An 18,318-nucleotide genomic window follows, 5' to 3' on the forward strand; every position below is an offset into this window, starting at 1 on the left:
AATTTTGTACCTCTAGCTAAATTTTGTTTTCTTTAACCCAGCTAAGGTTATAAATTTTTCTATATAATATGAAAATTAAACAAAACTAAGAAATATGTGAAAATATTACGAAATAGAGCTGCGTACGGGATTGACGGAAATAGGTTTAGAAGTAGAGTGCTAAATACTAGAGAGTGGTTTTTTTTTACACGATTTTTTATTCAAAATTTATATGAAAATATAAAAATTTTATAATACGCGAGTATTTGTGAAAAAAATAGATATACCAAGCTCTTTAAAACTGAATGAACTTGTGTTACGATCAAAATTATAGAAACAAAAATTATTGCTATTTTGCAATATCGAAAATTATATTAAGGGTGCTACATAGTTAATCTTAGATTATATTATTATTTTAATGTTAAAACAAAACTATATATATATATATATATATATATATATATATATATAATATTATAATATAAAATACAATTTTTCATTTATTGCACATATATATGTATATAAATATTATATAATAAATAAAATTAAAACAGAAAGAAAATTAAAAATAAAGCTTTTTTTCAGCATTAATTTTACTTATCAGAATTTTGTTATATATATATTATACATAGTATATATACAAATAAATATACAAATAGGCATAATATATACAACATATTCTATATACATATATAATATTATAATATTTTTACAGTAATATACATGTATTATATATATATATATATCTACAGTAATGTGTATGTGCACATTTACGAATGCAAATATTGATAAAATCCTATAATAATAATAGTATTAAGTATTATATATAATGTATATATGTATGTATGTGTGTATATAAAAAAAATTAAACTCAATATGATTTTGTATTAATTGGAAAAATTTTCTTATATCGGATTTTTCCTTATCACTTTTTATATTGCATTTTTATAAAGTCTATATAAGTAGAAGCTTTCAGAATAACGGTTTTAGTATTAACGGAGCGGAGCGTTTTTTTAAAACGGAAAAAAAAAAACAAAAAAGAAAATAATTTGTAAAAATTTTTTTTTAACCCATTTTTTTTTTTTCGTCTAATTTTTCGATAATTAGAAAAAAAAAAAGTGTTCAAAAATGAAAATCGCATATATTTTAATTTTTTCACTCTTATTAATTAAAGGTGTGTGTAATGTTAAAATTTTTTGAATTAAATTAATAAAAAAATTTACAAATTTATAAAATATTAGAATTAGAATATTAATTTTCAAAAAATAAGAACCAAAAAGAACAAAAATCATAAGAAAATAGCAAAAATTTAAAAAAAAATTAAAATAATTAAAAAAAAATTGTTAATTTATTCTAGCCTCTTTAAACATACTAGAAACAATAAAAATGAAAATTTTCTTGAATTAATTGTGATAAAAAAAAAACTTTATAATTAAAATATATTCATTAACAATATTGGATAAAATTTGGACAAAAACTTCTTTCTGCTCTTTATAATATTAATTAACAAAATTCATTGTCATTGATAATTGCGATTTTCTTAATGTTTAAAGAAAAAGTCTCAAATCACAAATTTGATTAACAATCAAACTGAACTAATGAAATTGATTTCTTGAGAATTTCAAGAAATTTGATTTGAGGATCAAGAAAATATCAAATCAAAAATAATATTCCTACTATAAGTTAATTATTTAATTTCAAGTATTATAATTAAAAATTGAGATTTTGAACAAAAAATAAATACAGGATAATTTTTGAAGAGTGCGCTTTACCATATGCAGGGGGTTTTGCGTAAATTTATTTAATAGGTTTTACTGGTAAAGAGCTATGAGAGAAAATAATTGTATAGAAGACTTTTATTTCTGATTGTAATGCTAATATGAAAAAGAGATCGCAAAGAGCAAAATGTCAATAAATGTTACCTGAAGTCATTATATTATCCTATTGCGGGAGTACTGTTGAGTCCCAGATACCATGTATACATAACAAATTTTCTTTTCAATTACTTACGAGCTTGGAATATCAAAACTTCTTAAATTCAACCAAAACTAAATTCTTTTATTTAAAAAAAAAAAAAAAAAAATTAATTGAAAATTTAAAATTTTTGTTTTTTTTTTAATAATTTTCAAAAAAAAATCTTTCTAATCAGTCGATTCGAAAATATTTTTAATCATTGTAACAATAAATCATATTCACTTTAATCAAGGCTATACCACTGCCTTGTTTAGTATTAAACCAACGCCTGGCTTTCTTTTAATGAATTTAAAACAAAAATGTATAGGGTTTATGTGAAGAAAAAAAAAAAATTTTCACCGTCCATTTATGTTTTAAGTCATTTGCATCGAAAAATAACTGAAAAGATTTAGAAAGAAAAGTTGGGAAAGAGTGACGTTTTCATTCAACACGAATTTTCTAAAAAAAAAAAATATGCTTTCAAAACTTTATAGAAATTAAATCGATACAGAACTTCTTCATTGTCAATAGGGTCCTAAGCTTAATTATCAAATAAAAATCAAAATAAATTTTAAATTGAAAAATGTTCATAGGGTAAATTCACCGAACTCTAAACATATTTTCTTTTTATCACAAATCTTTATTCCAAACATCGTTGTATTGAAAAATATATTGGTTATTTATAATAATTTAGGGCTAATTTATAACTAACATAAAATATGTTCGACAAATCAATATTGTAATGACATCTACAAAAATAGGATCTGCGAAAATTAAACAAACAAATAGGATCAAATTGTTCAAGAATTTCTTTTTCCAAATTTAAAAATAATTTCAAGAGAAAATAAATTGAGAAAAAATATATGAATTATAACAAACTTCTTTACTTTACAACAAACACAAAAAAATTTACTATATTCCATGTTACACTTTTCATTCAAATTAAAAATTTTGAAGAATTTTTTATTTTATTTTCAAAATTAAAACATGATGAATTTTGGTTATTCGATAGGTTGGCTTCATCAACCCATACCATTACTCATACTCATATATTGTAGTTTACAATACTTAAAAATTTTCTACGAGTACATAAAAGTTGAAATTTTCCTCTAAAATTTAATTATTACTGTTGTATAGAGAAGATTAAAAGTTATGAAAAATATTTTTAAGACATGAATTTATGGTACCGAAATTTTTTTTAATAAATGGTTTCCGAGTCATCACTGAGTTTTGAATCATTAAACTCTATATATGTATAAACATAATTAAAAACATTAAATATAAAATATATTGAAACTTGAACTGAACTGAACTGAAACAAAGACATTTTTGATTTTCATATTATACACAACAACATCTTTTATATATTCACAAAGCATATACATATATGTATATAGTTAAAATGAAACTAAAGCTAAAAATACGTATAAAATCATTAATAAAATTTTAAATATTTTCACAATAAATTTTGTATGTACATATTGAATTTTCAGTTAATGCTCAATTAATATGCTATGATTGTGATGATTGTGATAGTATAAAAGACGACACGCGTACTAAGAATTGTGAAGAAGACGATAATTCATCCACTTCAAGTACATCAACAACTAGTACAACGAGTACAACCAGTACAACAAGCACAACCAGTACAACAAGCACGGAATCATCAACGGATTCAAGTACCGATTCAACCACGCAATCATCCACAGAATCATCAACAGATTCAAGTACTGATTCAACCACACAATCATCCACGGAATCATCAACGGATTCAAGTACTGATTCAAGCACACAATCATCCACGGAATCATCAACGGATTCAAGTACACAATCATCCACGGAATCATCAACGGATTCAAGTACTGATTCAAGCACACAATCATCTACGGAATCATCAACAGATTCAAGTACTGATTCAACCACACAATCATCCACGGAATCATCAACAGATTCAAGTACTGATTCAACCACACAATCATCGACAGAATCATCAACAGAATCAAGTACACAATCATCCACGGAATCATCAACGGATTCAAGTACTGATTCAAGCACACAATCATCTACGGAATCATCAACGGATTCAAGTACACAATCATCTACGGAATCATCAACAGATTCAAGTACTGATTCAAGCACACAATCATCTACGGAATCATCAACAGATTCAAGTACTGATTCAACCACACAATCATCCACGGAATCATCAACAGATTCAAGTACTGATTCAACCACACAATCATCGACAGAATCATCAACGGATTCAAGTACTGATTCAAGCACACAATCATCCACGGAATCATCAACGGATTCAAGTACACAATCATCCACGGAATCATCAACGGATTCAAGTACTGATTCAACCACACAATCATCCACGGAATCATCAACAGATTCAAGTACTGATTCAACCACACAATCATCCACGGAATCATCAACAGATTCAAGTACTGATTCAACCACACAATCATCGACAGAATCATCAACGGATTCAAGTACTGATTCAAGCACACAATCATCTACGGAATCATCAACTGATTCAAGTACACAATCATCCACGGAATCATCAACTGATTCGAGTACACAATTAAACTTACCTGATGGAAATGAAATTGATGGCTTTCAAAAATATGCACGTTTTGGAAAATTTCCTAATGTTATCCAACGATTCCGTAGAGCTGTTAATTTAGATGAAAAGACACACTCGTGTTTTAAAATTAAATATAAAGGTAATATATATATCTATAAGTAAATACATATATATGTATATAACATTTCCAATAAATACACATTTAATTTTTAATATAGATGGCAATGGTAATACAATAACAAAACGAGGATGCGTTAAGAATGAAGAAGATGCTTGTAAAAAACTTGAATCAAATCTTCAAGATGCTAGTGAGTGTAGTGTTTGTAACGATAAAGATAAATGTAACGGAAGCAAAGCACTTAGTATTTCATTTGTAATGGTTTTAGGAATGTTTTTAATCGGAAAATATTTTCATTAAAATTTTGATAAATTAATTTTTGGAAAAATAAAAAAATAATATTTCATTTCGTTATGACAAAAAATTGCCTTAAAATCTATAATTGCAAAGTTATAATTTATATATTTTTTTATTTATATATTTATGTATGTATATTCTGTTATGTAATAAAAGTTTAAATTTTTTTTGTTAATGTAGGTGTTTTTATCGAAATAGAACTTTAAAATCTTTGAAAACAATCTTTCCCTGGATTTTCAATATTTCCCTTTAGCATCCAAATGCTTTTCTATTTCCAAATTGAGATTTTGATATTTTATTTCTAACTTTAGGTTATTTATGAATGAACATTTATGTGTCATTTTATTTGTTGTACAATATTAGAAATTTCCAAGACAAATCTTGATAAATTGAAGACCCATAAAGAAAATAAGGTAATCGACAACTTTTATACTTTTAGTAACTTGTGACAAATTTTAAATTTCAAAATTTGATAACGTATATCTGATACTCGTATATGGTATTATCGGATATTAAAATAGAAGAAAGAAAATATAATCACATTTTCAACAAAATTAGGTATTACTTTCATCCTTTACCCCAATTCACAGAAACTAATATTATTGAACTTTACTTATGTCTCATGGCATGCTTTTATATCATAAATTTCAGCTTACGAAGCAGTTTTCTAATATCTTTTTAATTTTTTTAAAATTCTTAAATTAAAAAACGCTATCCCGACCTAAAATTTATTAGATACAGAAAAAAAACAAACTAAGACGTGAAGGAAAAGAGATGGCAGAAAGTCAGATATCTATAGGAGTAATTTTAGAGGGTTAAAGAAAATCGGAAAAAAATTTCTGTTTACAAAGTTCCATAACAGCTTGCAAGCGTAGTGTTGTTAGGATTTTTTGTTAAAGCATTATATTTGAGATATTTCCTCATTTTAATTATAGTCAAATATGACTCTGTTATATCATAAAAGATTTCTTCATTAATTGTATTATGGATTTTAATTTACACCGTTTCTATCTCTTGCGAATCGTCTTGATATCTTAGTCATTTCTTCATACAGAACACTGCTTCTATAATATTTTGATATTATATTTCACTTATTTACGCTATCTAGCATTGTTCGCATGACATCTTCTAATATTATATTCCTTTTGTTGTCTTTAATTACAAATCTATCCATTTTGCTACCATAATGTTTCATCAATTACAAAATATATGCAAATGGTGCTCCCTTCTTTACACTACCATTGTTCGGATGGCTGCATTCACGATTCTTTACTTTTTTATCACGGCAGCAAAATGTCCATCTCCTGAAAAAAAATACCTGACATAAATAAAAATACCTGTGTGATTTAGTCCCTGATTTTACCATAATGTTTATATTCAACTGAACTGTCAATATCAGGTATCAATGCTGCCGTTCATCCGCTTCTGTAAAATGGTAACAAAATGAAATTTATTTTCAATAAAACAATCGTGTTTCGTTATTCTGCAAAATAAGTTAGCAACTAACCATACAGAAAAATAATTAGTAATCGAAATAATATTAAAATTGATATTTCTTAAAAACATTTAAGAACTCATTGCAAAAATAATTTTTTTTTTAAATTTTATTTCCATATGTACATACAGGCCTTTGCTACAAAAAACTTAAAGAAGGGACTTAATAAACTTTTCAACGGTGCAACTGTTGACTGTGGCGCCTCTTGTGACGATCATTAAAAACTCATATGAAAAATGAGAAACATTTGAAATCTGTCATTTTTTCTTTTTTAACTAATTGATTAAAAACTGATAAGAATTTTTTTTTTGACAAATTCTGACACGCGTATGAAACAAATTGAAAACGAAAACCTGTTAAAAAAATTATATTTTTTTCAGCTGTTCGGAAAACAAATTTGAAATGAGAAAAATTTTAATTTTACTCAGTACATACATTCGTATGTATGTATGTATTTATAACAGTGAAACGTTAAATTAAAAAAAAAAATTAATAACTTAGGTTTCATGATGATACTTCGTAACATTGAACACAAATCTACATATTCGCATAAAATAGGAAACCAAATTTTTTTCGAGTTTTCGGTGGGAATGTACTTCTCCATAGTAGGGAAGTGTAAATAAACTATTTTTAGCAACCTGTCGGTCTGTCGGTGTGTCGGTCTGTCCGTCATGGAATTTCTTGAAATTTGATATTTGAGTTCTGGTAGCACAAAGCGAAACTCTACTAAGAGCCAAATTTACATTTTTCTAAGTATGTTAACTATAAGCTTACTAATGTCCTAAAAATTGGAAAGAAGTATTTAACAGACATTTTTATAATATTCTGTAACACTTTCATTTAACTAGACAATACACAATGCGGTTATGTGCTGACCACATCAGATTTTTTTTTATTGTTCTCCATAATTAAAATTAAATTCCTTAAAGTTAAAGGAGATATGATGAAATTTTCCGAGCAATATTTACAAATTTTGATCGAAAATAAATTTTTTAGCATAAAAGAAAAAAAAAAATTTTAACATAGCATTTGCGAAAAATCTAAAATTAAAACTTGGCTACCAATTAAATTAATATTTTCTTTATGTGTTTATCTATGTAACGTAAAGGTCAATAAATAAGTTTGTTTGAAAATTTTAAATTAAAAATTTGACATATCTACGAATTTACTTAGAATTTATGAAATTTTGCATTTGATAAGACAAGTCAATTTCTAAACTATTGAAAAGTGCAGAATAAAAAATAATTAATTTTTTTTTTAATTTTAGTATATTTTAGAATTTATAGAAATTTTTTAATAAATTTTTATTTCTGCAATATACACAATTCAAAAATAGAAGACATAAAATTAAAAATTGATTTAAAAACGATTTTACAGCTTCCTTTCTCTTATAATCTTGAAGTCACCCAGTATATATAATATGTAAGCATGTTAGTTAATTTTATTTTATATAATATTTACATTAATTTACAAAATATTTAATTTCTTAATAAAATATAAATTTACAAAAATTGTATATCGTATCGTATATGTAATAATTTTAATAACATGTTCAACAGAATATAATTTTAATATATTTAAAATATTTTTACTCAAATTATTTTAATTTAACAATTTCTTTGTTATAAATGCACATGTTATTAATAAAACAGTTGATATTGAATTAATAATTGCACTGTTAAAGACTTTCCCATTGCATAAAGTCTCATTTTTGCATATTAGACAACCATTTTTATTTTCTAAACATTTGGCTTTTTCACTGTCCTCTAAAATTTCTGCACAACCACGGAATGTTATACCAGCTAAAAGAAAAATACATAAATAAAATAAGTTTGATAAAAAGACTTTATACATATATATATATATATATCGGAATATTACGATTTAGTAATTCGATGAAGAATTTAACAATCACATCGTAAGACGTTTAGTTTTTCCGTCCTAATTTTAACGTTCTAATTTTGCGTCCTAATTTTGCTTCCTAATTTAATTTTACTAATTTTAAAAGTATTAAAGGTAAACAAACGTATTTGTACTCTAAACATAATGATTAATTAAAAGGAGTCAGGAATATTTAAATTTATATACAGAATGATAGAGTAATTAGTGACATAACATATACCATCATTTAAGGCATTAAAAATGAATAAAATTCTTGTTCACAACTAGGTATTAAATCTCAACGGTATCTGAGATACAGGGATGTTCACGAAATTTCTATTTATCCAAGTTTTTTCGATTATAGCTTTCGATTATAGATTTTGACTCCGAAAAAGATAGGTGCTTCAAACAACCAATTTCTATGACAGACCTTAAAACAGCTTAAAATAAACATGTCACTTGATTTTATTATTAGTCTTTACTTCTCTATACCATGATTTCAATGCAAAACAAGGGTTCCTTTTAAAAACTACTCCTAAATACTTCTAATAAGAAAAACAGTAATCAATATTCGATTAAGAAATGGAAAACTAAACATTTTGCAGTTATATTCTTGTATTGTTAAGAAAGTATTGTAGGAAAGGGTGTTTTTTCTTTTGAAATATCAATATTTTGAAAATGTACCCGGCATCAAAAACACGTCAAAGAAGATTAAAAAATCTCTTGATTATTTAACAAGAGAATAATGTTACTTACCCCAACGTTCAGCAAAACAACCTTCTATTGGATTTTTACATTCTTTTTTATCAACTTTTTGTTTATTCTTCTCTGGTTCTTCACATTCTTTAAAAGCATCACTTCTACATTCATAACATGAAAATTTATCATTAATTTGTCCATCATCATTATTACAAGGCTTATCATTATCTGTATTTGTACAATTTTTACAATCTGATGTATCACATTGTATTCCAGATTTTGCTAAGCATCCTCGGGTAACATCTTGATTAACAGTTTTAGTAAAACAATGTAAATTGCTACTTTTATTTAAATATTGACAATATTCAATTTTTGTTTTTTTTTCATCAACTTTTAGGCAATCTGATCCTTTGCAAACATAACATTTTGGTCTTGTTTTTGGTAAAATTTGTACATTACAAGGAATATTTTCTCCATTATTATCTTTACATTGTACGCAATTATCTGTATTATCTTTACAGAAGTCATCCGATGCACAACCTCTTTTAATTGTTCCATCAGCTTCTACAAAAAAAAAAAAAAATATATAAATTGAAAATTATATACAATAATACAATTAAATATCATATAGTATATTCTATATACTATATGATATTTCTATATACTTTTATGTATATTATATTAATTAAAATATAAGAATAGTAGAATTGTAACCGTATATTAATTAATTATGTTTCAACATTATAAATGGAACGGTTAATTAATAATACGTTACGAAGAAAGCACCTACACGATTCAAATTAATAATTTACGTATATATATATATATATATATATATATATATATATTTATATGTAACACAAAGGCTAATAAGAATCTAAAGAATATATTTTTATTATTTCCAATACAAGAATTTTCATTTTATGATCCTAATATTGGCAAGAAATATCTTTATTATAATTTTATTAAATTACCTTTAATATATTTCTTAGTATTTTTGTTTTATTAATAACAGTACATTTATCAGTATTATCTTTTAATTAGTCATCGTCCGATAATTTTATAAATATAATCAGAAAAATGTTAATTTAATGATTTTTTTTTTGATAAGAAATTAAAATAGAAATCAGGTGCAAACAAAAGAATTATGAAATTTGGCAAAAAAGAAATTTTTTTTCAAAATTTTTAGGAAATTTTTATAAATTTCAAAAATTCTTTCAGTGTTATTAAAGAAATACTGCAGCTTAACCTATTTTACTTTCATTGTAGTTACTAAACATTGTTATTATTATAAACTGTTATAAAATGTTTATATAATATGCAGTAACAAATATTAATATACTCAGAATTTGGAGAATTTTGAATATTTTACAAAATTATAGAGCTAGCCTATAATTTTAAATTTTATTAAAAAAATATTTTTAAACAAACACTCCTTTGATATATCCAAATAATCGTAGACGGTAACTCTGATTAATCTGATAATACATAATGTTATATACTTGGAGTATACTCGTACGTATTATTTATTCTATAATATGAGTCTACAAAAACTGATTCTGTAAAACTTCAACAATGAATTACTCTACAAAATATGATTATAGAAAAATTTCTCTAAAAAATTTGAATATTTTTATAATTTTTCTATTTATGAATATAATGTAGGTATAGGTGCATATACATATATAATCACATTACCTAGTTGAACGTAGCATTGTTGACCTTTTTCTAAATCACATGCCACATTTTTCGTTATAAATTCTGGTGCAGTTGTACAATTTTTGTCGCTGTTGTCGCATTCAATACAATTAATCGCTAAACTATAATTGTTATTAAATATAACTATTATTAAAAAAATAACTATTGAATATAATTTCATAGTAAAATTCATTCTTTAAATTTTTTAAAACAACTAATAAAAATTTAATGCTTAAGCTATTGCTTTATTTGGTTTTGCGCTCAATACGCTTTCACTGAACACTTTTGATTAATGACTAATTTATTGAAAAAAATTTTTTATCATTATTTTTAATTTACTTAACTCTTAGTGAATGTTTATAAAAAGAAATAATGAAAAAATAAAAAAAAAAAAAATAATATCGATAATAATGATTACGCCTTTATAGTAAGGGATAAGATAAGATGAAAAATAACAGTTTTGTTTTTTGAATAATACGCACATAATAATATATACCTGCTTATCTTATTGTTTTGTTGTATGCAAGCTAAAATTTTTATTTAGGTATGAAAAAATTGCCTTTTCGCTCTTTTGATTTAAGGCTTAAAACTAAAAATATTTAGACTAAAAGTATATTATAAGTATATAAGTATGGGAACAAATTTCTGCTTTAATCGTTGAATTCTTGTGCCAGACATATAACCCTAAAAAGGGTGGACAGATTGAATAATATCTGTTTGGCTGCACCGATGGGCGGCGTATTTAAATGTTGATGTAAAAAGTTTTGCATTTTATATTAATTTATTTTCAAATTTTTATGTCAAAACCTTATTCTATTATGTACTTTTACTACACTGTACTATGTACTTTTACTATGCGGTACTATCATATCATAACTATAAAATATGTGTTCGTGAAACAGTAGAATTATTGTTTCTAATTTGTCGACAAAACTTTTTCAAAATATAATTTTTAAGAAAGTAGAATGGTAGGTATAAATAGAAAAGTTTCGACTTTAAAAACTGCTACTAGTTTATATAGGTTGCTTGCCGAAAGCATTTGCAAATTATAAAATTTTATTTCGCTCTTCTAATTAATAACATTTACCACATAAGAGGCAAAGCTCGAAGTCTTATAGTTCACCAAATCTTTTCTCACAAATGCAAAAAGTCGTATAGTTTATAGTTGTTAATTCTTTTTTTTTTTATGCAAATTATTTCAATTTTTTACAAACAAAGTTTAATTATTAGTAATCTGTTATAAATATTTTAAAAACTATATTAACACACCCTGCAAAATTTAATCATTATTTAAAAGTGTTCTATTGACTAACAGATGTCGCACCTATTTGATTAAAATGTTGGTAAAGTAATACATTGAAAAAGTTAAACAAATTTTTCTGAAATTTTTTAAAAATTATATATGTATATTTTTTTTTAATTATCAGGCGGGTTAGTTTTTATTATATGACAACAGATTATCTAATCAATAAAATTGAATATACATAGATACGGTGTCTATGATATAAATAGTAATTTTTAACAGATTTCGAGTTATAACAGGTAACATTAACAATAACCATGTATAGAATGGAATGTTATTTTCTGAAGAATTTTACAAAGCCTACATAATATAAATTTCCTTTTTTTCTTACTATGGTGTTTTAAAAGATATGAACAAAATTATGAATTATCTATTTGAATTTGATTTTTTAAAAACTAAAACTATTTTAAATTTTCTAATCTAATCTACAAATATATTTGAAACTATTGTGAATATTTAAAAAATTTTCTATATTTGAATACAATATAACATGAATAAAATGAACACTTTTATTTATTGAAATAACTTTTATTAGCACTTTTCCAAAAATTTTGGAAAAATTTTGAAAAAAAGTGATTATTAGTTTCACTCTGTCCGTCTGTCCGTCCGTCCGTTTGTCCGTGTGTCTATTTACAAAACTTCTACACCCTTGAAGATAGAAAGCTGAAATTTTATATGTACATAGATGTTTACTAGAAACTTATTTCCGTAGAACAAAATTTTTACCTATCTCCCCCCCTCTAGAAGTTATACCCCTCCAAAACCCTAAAAATGCCATTTTTTAACTATTTAGTGCAGTGAAACCATTTTAGGGGCTATATTTATAAGCATTTTTGAAATTTTGCAAACGCAGAAAGGCAGTGGCTTGTATCTGCTATTGCTGTATACTATAGTTAAACCTAAGAAAAACAAAATGGCCGTTCAAATTTACCGTTATCTAAAGTCCGTTTTTTTCCAAATTTTTGATGTCGTTTTTCTTCTAAATCCCAACCTGTAGAAGCCTGAAATTTTAGGGGCTTTTAGACACTAATAAGTGCTTCATTTCGTTAGAAGAAAATTTTTCTCCATTTCCACCTTCTCTCAAGTTATTGCCTCTTGAAATTTGTAAAATTAACCCTTAAAATCGAGCATTATGTTAACTCCACTTAACCTTGGCAAAAAATTAAAAATTTTTTGAAATTTTACACGACCCCCTACCATGGCAAAAAATTAAAAATTTTTTGAAATTTTGCACGACCCCCTACCTTGGCGAAAAAACAAAAATTTATTGAAAATTGAAATAAAACCTTTTACGTAACATTTGACACATATTTTAACTAAGTTCCATATTTTAGCTAAGATGAAGAGTTATTGAAATTAGTTCGTGCAGAATTGACGCGCATATAGAGATGTGACTCTATACATGAAATCTGTATACATGGAATCTTTTTATCGAGATTCAACTGTAGACTTATAGATACACATATGAATATGAAAATATACACAAGTAATTAGTAAATTAATATTATTAATATATAAATGATTAAATTTATTCGATTATCTTAAAAAAATACTGTAAAAATTATCTTATCTTTAATAACTTTAATCATTTTTCTAAGGTGGAGTAATTTGTAATAAACAAATTTTCAATAGTAATATAATTTTATTCATTAATTCATTTTCTGCAAGTATAGAAGTTAGATGAAAGTAAATAAATATCTATTTACATATACACACACATATATACAATAACTTTTAAGATGAAGAAATTTCAAATAAATATTTTCATATTAATAATACTATTTTTTGTGAATAAATCATCAGCTAACACTTGTTTATCATGTAAACCAGAAGAAATCGATTGTACTATAGATCCTACAAAAATTAAAAATACTGTACCATGTAATTTTCCTAGTCAAGTTTGTTTTGTTAGAATGGGTATGTATATATACAATAATAAATAAAAATTAAAAATATCATACATCTATGCATTAATTGCGATTTAAATAATATCAAATTGTTAATACTGTAGTTTTAGTACATTTGCTTTGCTGAATTAATTATATATTTAAATGTTTCCACTTTACTTTATATATTACAAATATTATAATTTGAAAATAATAATTTGGAACACAAACGTTAGTTACATATATACCTAAACAAACTCCTTTATAAAGAAAATGATTTTAAAAATATTTTGAAATTTTAAAATTTTTGTACTCATTCTCGTTTTATTTGTAGAAAATTATAATAAATGTTCCAACATAATCCGTTGGTTATATACGTAAACATTAAAATTTGAATTATCAATATATATATGAATGTACGAGTATAATGGTGTCGCCGGAACAAAAATCTAAACAACATGATCATCCGTTATAATGAATTTACAAAAATATGTTACAGATTTCGATGACGTCATTTCACTCAAAGGTATTTTAAGTCAATAATGACTCAAAATATAGCTGTCATATACCCATATATATATTGAAGTTGTATTTCTTCAGTTTACATTTATTGCTGCTCTTTAGATTTTCTTTAAAATAAATTTCGTAATATTTTAGTTTCATTTCAAATTCTACAAATATTTTTACGCAGAGTTCGATATGTCCGAATATTTTTACTGACTGTATTGCATACAATAGGGGAGGTTGTGGGATGGCACCAAATTTCGAATGTCGAGTTTTCGCTGGGAACGCGCTTCTCCGTAGTATGGAAGCTAAATAAACTACTTTTAAAGAGATTTCGGTGTGAGTGCGTGTATCACAAGCCCGATTTTACATTTTATCGCATATAAAGAGAAATAATCAACCAATATCCTTCAAATTTAATATTTGAGTTTTGGTTATTACCGAAACTAACTGACAAGCTGTTCAAGAAATTCGAATTACGCAAAGCAGGACTTTGCTAAGAGCCAAATTTACATTTTTCGAGGAACGTTAACTAAAACCTTACTAGTGTCCTTAAAATTGTAAAGAAGTATTTAAAACGAATTTTCATAATCTTCTGCAACACTTGCATTAAACACAAAAATATACACTACAATCGGTTGTGTGCTCATAATATCAGTTTTTTTTTCTTTCTTTAAGTTGCACGAAAACATTAATATTAAAAATGCAACGTTTCATTTTAATTTTATTATAATTTTTATTTTAATATATTATTTTATTAATTGAATTCAATTTTTAACTTAAAAACAAAAAAGATAATGAAGGACGTAATATAAGAGGATGTACAGAAGAGGAACAATGTAAAAATGATTGTTTACCATGCGCTAATCGAAATTGTAATCAAGATATTTATCCATTTAAAAGACCAGTTTGTTATCAATGTAACGGTACTGAATGTGCTAATCCAGCAGAAAATATTAAACCTGAAAGATGTTTATATCATAAAAATGAACAACAACATGATTGTTATAGAACAAAGAATGAATTTTATGTAAAAAGAGGTTGTGTTGCAAATGTTACACAAGAAGATCTTAAATGTCCAGGATATAATAAAAATTGCACCTTAGATTATTGTTCACATTTTGATCAAGATAAAGGAAAGCCATGTAATTTCTTACCAGTTGAATTAACATATAAATGTTATGGTTGTAATAGTAATGAAATATCAAATTGTGCAAATGAATTTACCGAAACTATTCATGAAATTTGTAAAGAATATAAAGGATGTTATGAGCGATTTGTTGGTAAGATTTAAAAAAATTGCATTTTTTAAATAAATTCTATTTATATATTTCGATTTTTAGATGGTGTCGCATATCGTGGTTGTGCTTCAAGTTTATCACCTGATGAATTAAATCAATGTAAGGATCCTAATAATGCAAAGTGTCGTTATTGTGATTCGCCTGTTTGTAATTTTGAAGAAATAAATGCTGCCAATATGATCAAGTATACGAGTATAAGTTTTCTTCTTTCGATTTTAAGTCTTTTTAAATTAATTTAAAAATTAAAGCAAAAGCAAAAATTCATTATTTTAAGAATTTTTTTGTTATTCTTAAATTTGTAAATTTTATTATATTTTTTTTTTTTTTTTTTGTTTAATAAAAAAAATTTTTATACTAGTTTGAAAATTAAGAAATTAATAATTATATTTTTCATTACAAAACTTAATTTTATTCGCATTGAAATTTAAACTAAGTTGTTTTTATATTTTCGCACACCAAGTTTTAATTATTTTTGTTTTAAATATACAAGATTTTATTTGAATTGGAAAAAAAGGTTTTAGAAATTTTTTCTTAAATATATAAAGTAAATGTTACCATGACAGCGCAGTACCGTCAGTAAAAAACAATATTAGAAATTTTTACCTTGCACTTAAATATCTTGGAAAGTAAAAAAGTCTTGGACACAACTAGTACATCAAAGGTACATGTTATATTTTCTGACTTATCGGAATGTTATATTTTCCGACTTAGAGCCCACATAGCCCGAGAAGAAGAGCCTACTATGGAAAATGTCACTCGAGGATTTTAGTCGTTCTTCTGAGTCTGTGTATTTGGAGGAGAGTGCTTTCGAGTCTCGGTTTTGTAGTTGACAAATTAATAAAATGCCTACCAATTCAAGTTGAAGACGTCTATAAAATAAAAAGAAATAACGATTAATAAATAATATTGGAAAACACAAATCTAATTCAAAACAAATATAAAAGAGAATGAAAAATTGATAAAAGACACTTTCAGTTTTAAATATAAGTACGAGACTTTTCTAAATTTTCAACATTTTTACATACGAATAACAAAAAGAAAGGCACACAAAAATAATTTTAAATTTAATCTATATAAATAAATTAAAATTTTTAAATATGCAACCTTATTTATTTAATAATTAATTTTAAACGATTGTGAATTTTGATATCATTAAATTAGTTTTTGATTGATCCACATTTTATAATTTCTTGTATATGCAGAAACTAAAATTTCTACTTTTGACTTGGGAACCAGTCTACTCTAATATCATCTATAAATACAAAATTTAAAAATTGTTCTATAGAAAATTTTAGTTCTTCATATTTTCAAGTGATATTTTAAAAATTTTTAAGTGCCAATATTCATCGGCATGTAAAAACATATACGAATTTCTACACACACCCAAATTGAAAAATTTTAATAAAATAATATTTTTGTATTTACATGTATACATAGGTATTACATATAATATACGTTATGCGCAATGTTATTTACATTGTATTAAAGTTTCGAATAAAGTATCACGATAATCAATAATCTTAAAGATGATAATATATAACAGGGATCGGCAACCTTATTCAGACGGCAGAACATTTTCAAAAAAAATTTTTTTTATGCGGGCCGCATACTCAAGTGTTACTTAACTAAAATGAGATTCAAATATTTTATCATATTCACTTTTATGTTTCGAGTCGTAGTTACTTAACGACGTAGCGACGCAATTAAATTCATTGAATACACTTGTAAATTCTTTGTAAAACAAGCACAAAGTTTTTATGTTATCATTAACATACAGAAGTAAATTATATAGAAAAATGAAAGAATACTATATGGCTATACTTTCTAGTAGAGAGTATGGGGATTTAATTTCCGCAGTATGATAGGTTACCCACTAAACTTCTGTTAGAGCATGTTATTCTTGCTGGTAACATTTCGCAATGGTCACTCTCCAATTTGTTACAAAAGGTTGTTAAGTGCAGCATGCGAGTCACAAGTTGCCGATCCCTATATACTAATGGTATAATAATATTTTGGATTAATGTATAATCAAATACATTATTTTGCAAATTTACAACTGTTATAATATTGTAATCGAAGCTAAAATAAAAATTAAATTAAACTTTGCAAACATTGATTTTTGTAAATAGTAATTTAAAAATTAATTTAAATTAATAAAATTCAGTTTTGAATTTCTAATACTTAAAACAGTATTACATTAAGTTTTTGTATATAACAGTTTTGTAAATACCGATGATTTTTATTTAAGTAAAATATATATGAATTTATTACAGGTTGAAAATTTTCTTAAATTGTATAACAGATTGATTATATTCTTAATTGTATAATATTATATGGGAGAACTATTATACTAATATCTTAGTATTAATAAAATTTTATTAGCATTTATATTACAGTATGTATAATAAGTAGGTGCCAATATTTTTATCAAAATTATATTCGGCATTAGTTAATCTCAATTATAATAAATATAACACTCTAAAAACTCATTATTCACAATTCAGATTAGAATGTAAAACATTATAATTTTTATATGCAATGTATTATACATTATATTATTTTTTATTTAAGTATGTATAACAACTTTTTTTTTGATTGTATACAAACAAGTTTT

The 18,318-nt window shown here is 24.8% G+C and overlaps 3 protein-coding genes across 3 annotated transcripts; 2 read left to right on the forward strand and 1 right to left on the reverse strand.

The window, feature by feature from the left end:
- The first annotated feature begins 979 nt into the window (after window positions 1–979).
- Window positions 980–5,112, forward strand: LOC129615878 (uncharacterized protein DDB_G0271670). Its single transcript, XM_055531287.1, has 3 exons — window positions 980–1,153; window positions 3,426–4,661; window positions 4,741–5,112. Exons 1-3 carry the CDS (start codon window positions 1,108–1,110, stop codon window positions 4,938–4,940), a joined length of 1,482 nt encoding a protein of 493 aa, XP_055387262.1. The 5' UTR covers window positions 980–1,107; the 3' UTR covers window positions 4,941–5,112.
- A 2,612-nt stretch (window positions 5,113–7,724) lies between these two features.
- LOC129615932 (uncharacterized) lies at window positions 7,725–10,992 on the reverse strand. Its single transcript, XM_055531361.1, has 3 exons — window positions 10,711–10,992; window positions 9,070–9,576; window positions 7,725–8,234 (listed from the first exon to the last, which is right to left on the reverse strand). Exons 1-3 carry the CDS (start codon window positions 10,901–10,903, stop codon window positions 8,035–8,037), a joined length of 900 nt encoding a protein of 299 aa, XP_055387336.1. The 5' UTR covers window positions 10,904–10,992; the 3' UTR covers window positions 7,725–8,034.
- Window positions 10,993–13,683: 2,691 nt separating this feature from the next.
- LOC129615934 (uncharacterized) lies at window positions 13,684–16,133 on the forward strand. The gene is made up of 3 exons (XM_055531363.1): window positions 13,684–13,930; window positions 15,198–15,686; window positions 15,747–16,133. The coding sequence occupies exons 1-3, from the start codon at window positions 13,753–13,755 to the stop codon at window positions 15,941–15,943; spliced, it is 864 nt and encodes a 287-aa protein (XP_055387338.1). The 5' UTR covers window positions 13,684–13,752; the 3' UTR covers window positions 15,944–16,133.
- The last annotated feature ends 2,185 nt before the right edge of the window (window positions 16,134–18,318 follow it).

Source organism: Condylostylus longicornis, unplaced genomic scaffold, assembly GCF_029603195.1.
Source record: "Condylostylus longicornis isolate FDR11 unplaced genomic scaffold, ASM2960319v2 ptg000153l, whole genome shotgun sequence".
Classification (NCBI taxonomy): domain Eukaryota; kingdom Metazoa; phylum Arthropoda; class Insecta; order Diptera; family Dolichopodidae; genus Condylostylus; species Condylostylus longicornis.

What these genes read in the sequence shown, in the direction of transcription:
- LOC129615878 (XM_055531287.1), top strand. Translation starts at nt 1,108, where the DNA reads ATGAAAATCGCATATATTTTAATTTTTTCACTCTTATTAATTAAAG. An exon ending in TTCACTCTTATTAATTAAAG is followed by an intron (nt 1,154 to 3,425) that starts GTGTGTGTAATG and finishes TTGAATTTTCAG; the next exon opens with TTAATGCTCAATTAATATGC. An exon ending in TTTTAAAATTAAATATAAAG is followed by an intron (nt 4,662 to 4,740) that starts GTAATATATATA and finishes TTTTTAATATAG; the next exon opens with ATGGCAATGGTAATACAATA.
- LOC129615932 (XM_055531361.1), bottom strand. Translation starts at nt 10,903, where the DNA reads ATGAATTTTACTATGAAATTATATTCAATAGTTATTTTTTTAATAATA. An exon ending in ACAATGCTACGTTCAACTAG is followed by an intron (nt 9,577 to 10,710) that starts GTAATGTGATTA and finishes TTTTTTTTGTAG; the next exon opens with AAGCTGATGGAACAATTAAA. An exon ending in TTGTTTTGCTGAACGTTGGG is followed by an intron (nt 8,235 to 9,069) that starts GTAAGTAACATT and finishes TTTTTCTTTTAG; the next exon opens with CTGGTATAACATTCCGTGGT.
- LOC129615934 (XM_055531363.1), top strand. Translation starts at nt 13,753, where the DNA reads ATGAAGAAATTTCAAATAAATATTTTCATATTAATAATACTATTTTTT. An exon ending in AGTTTGTTTTGTTAGAATGG is followed by an intron (nt 13,931 to 15,197) that starts GTATGTATATAT and finishes AAAACAAAAAAG; the next exon opens with ATAATGAAGGACGTAATATA. An exon ending in ATGTTATGAGCGATTTGTTG is followed by an intron (nt 15,687 to 15,746) that starts GTAAGATTTAAA and finishes TTCGATTTTTAG; the next exon opens with ATGGTGTCGCATATCGTGGT.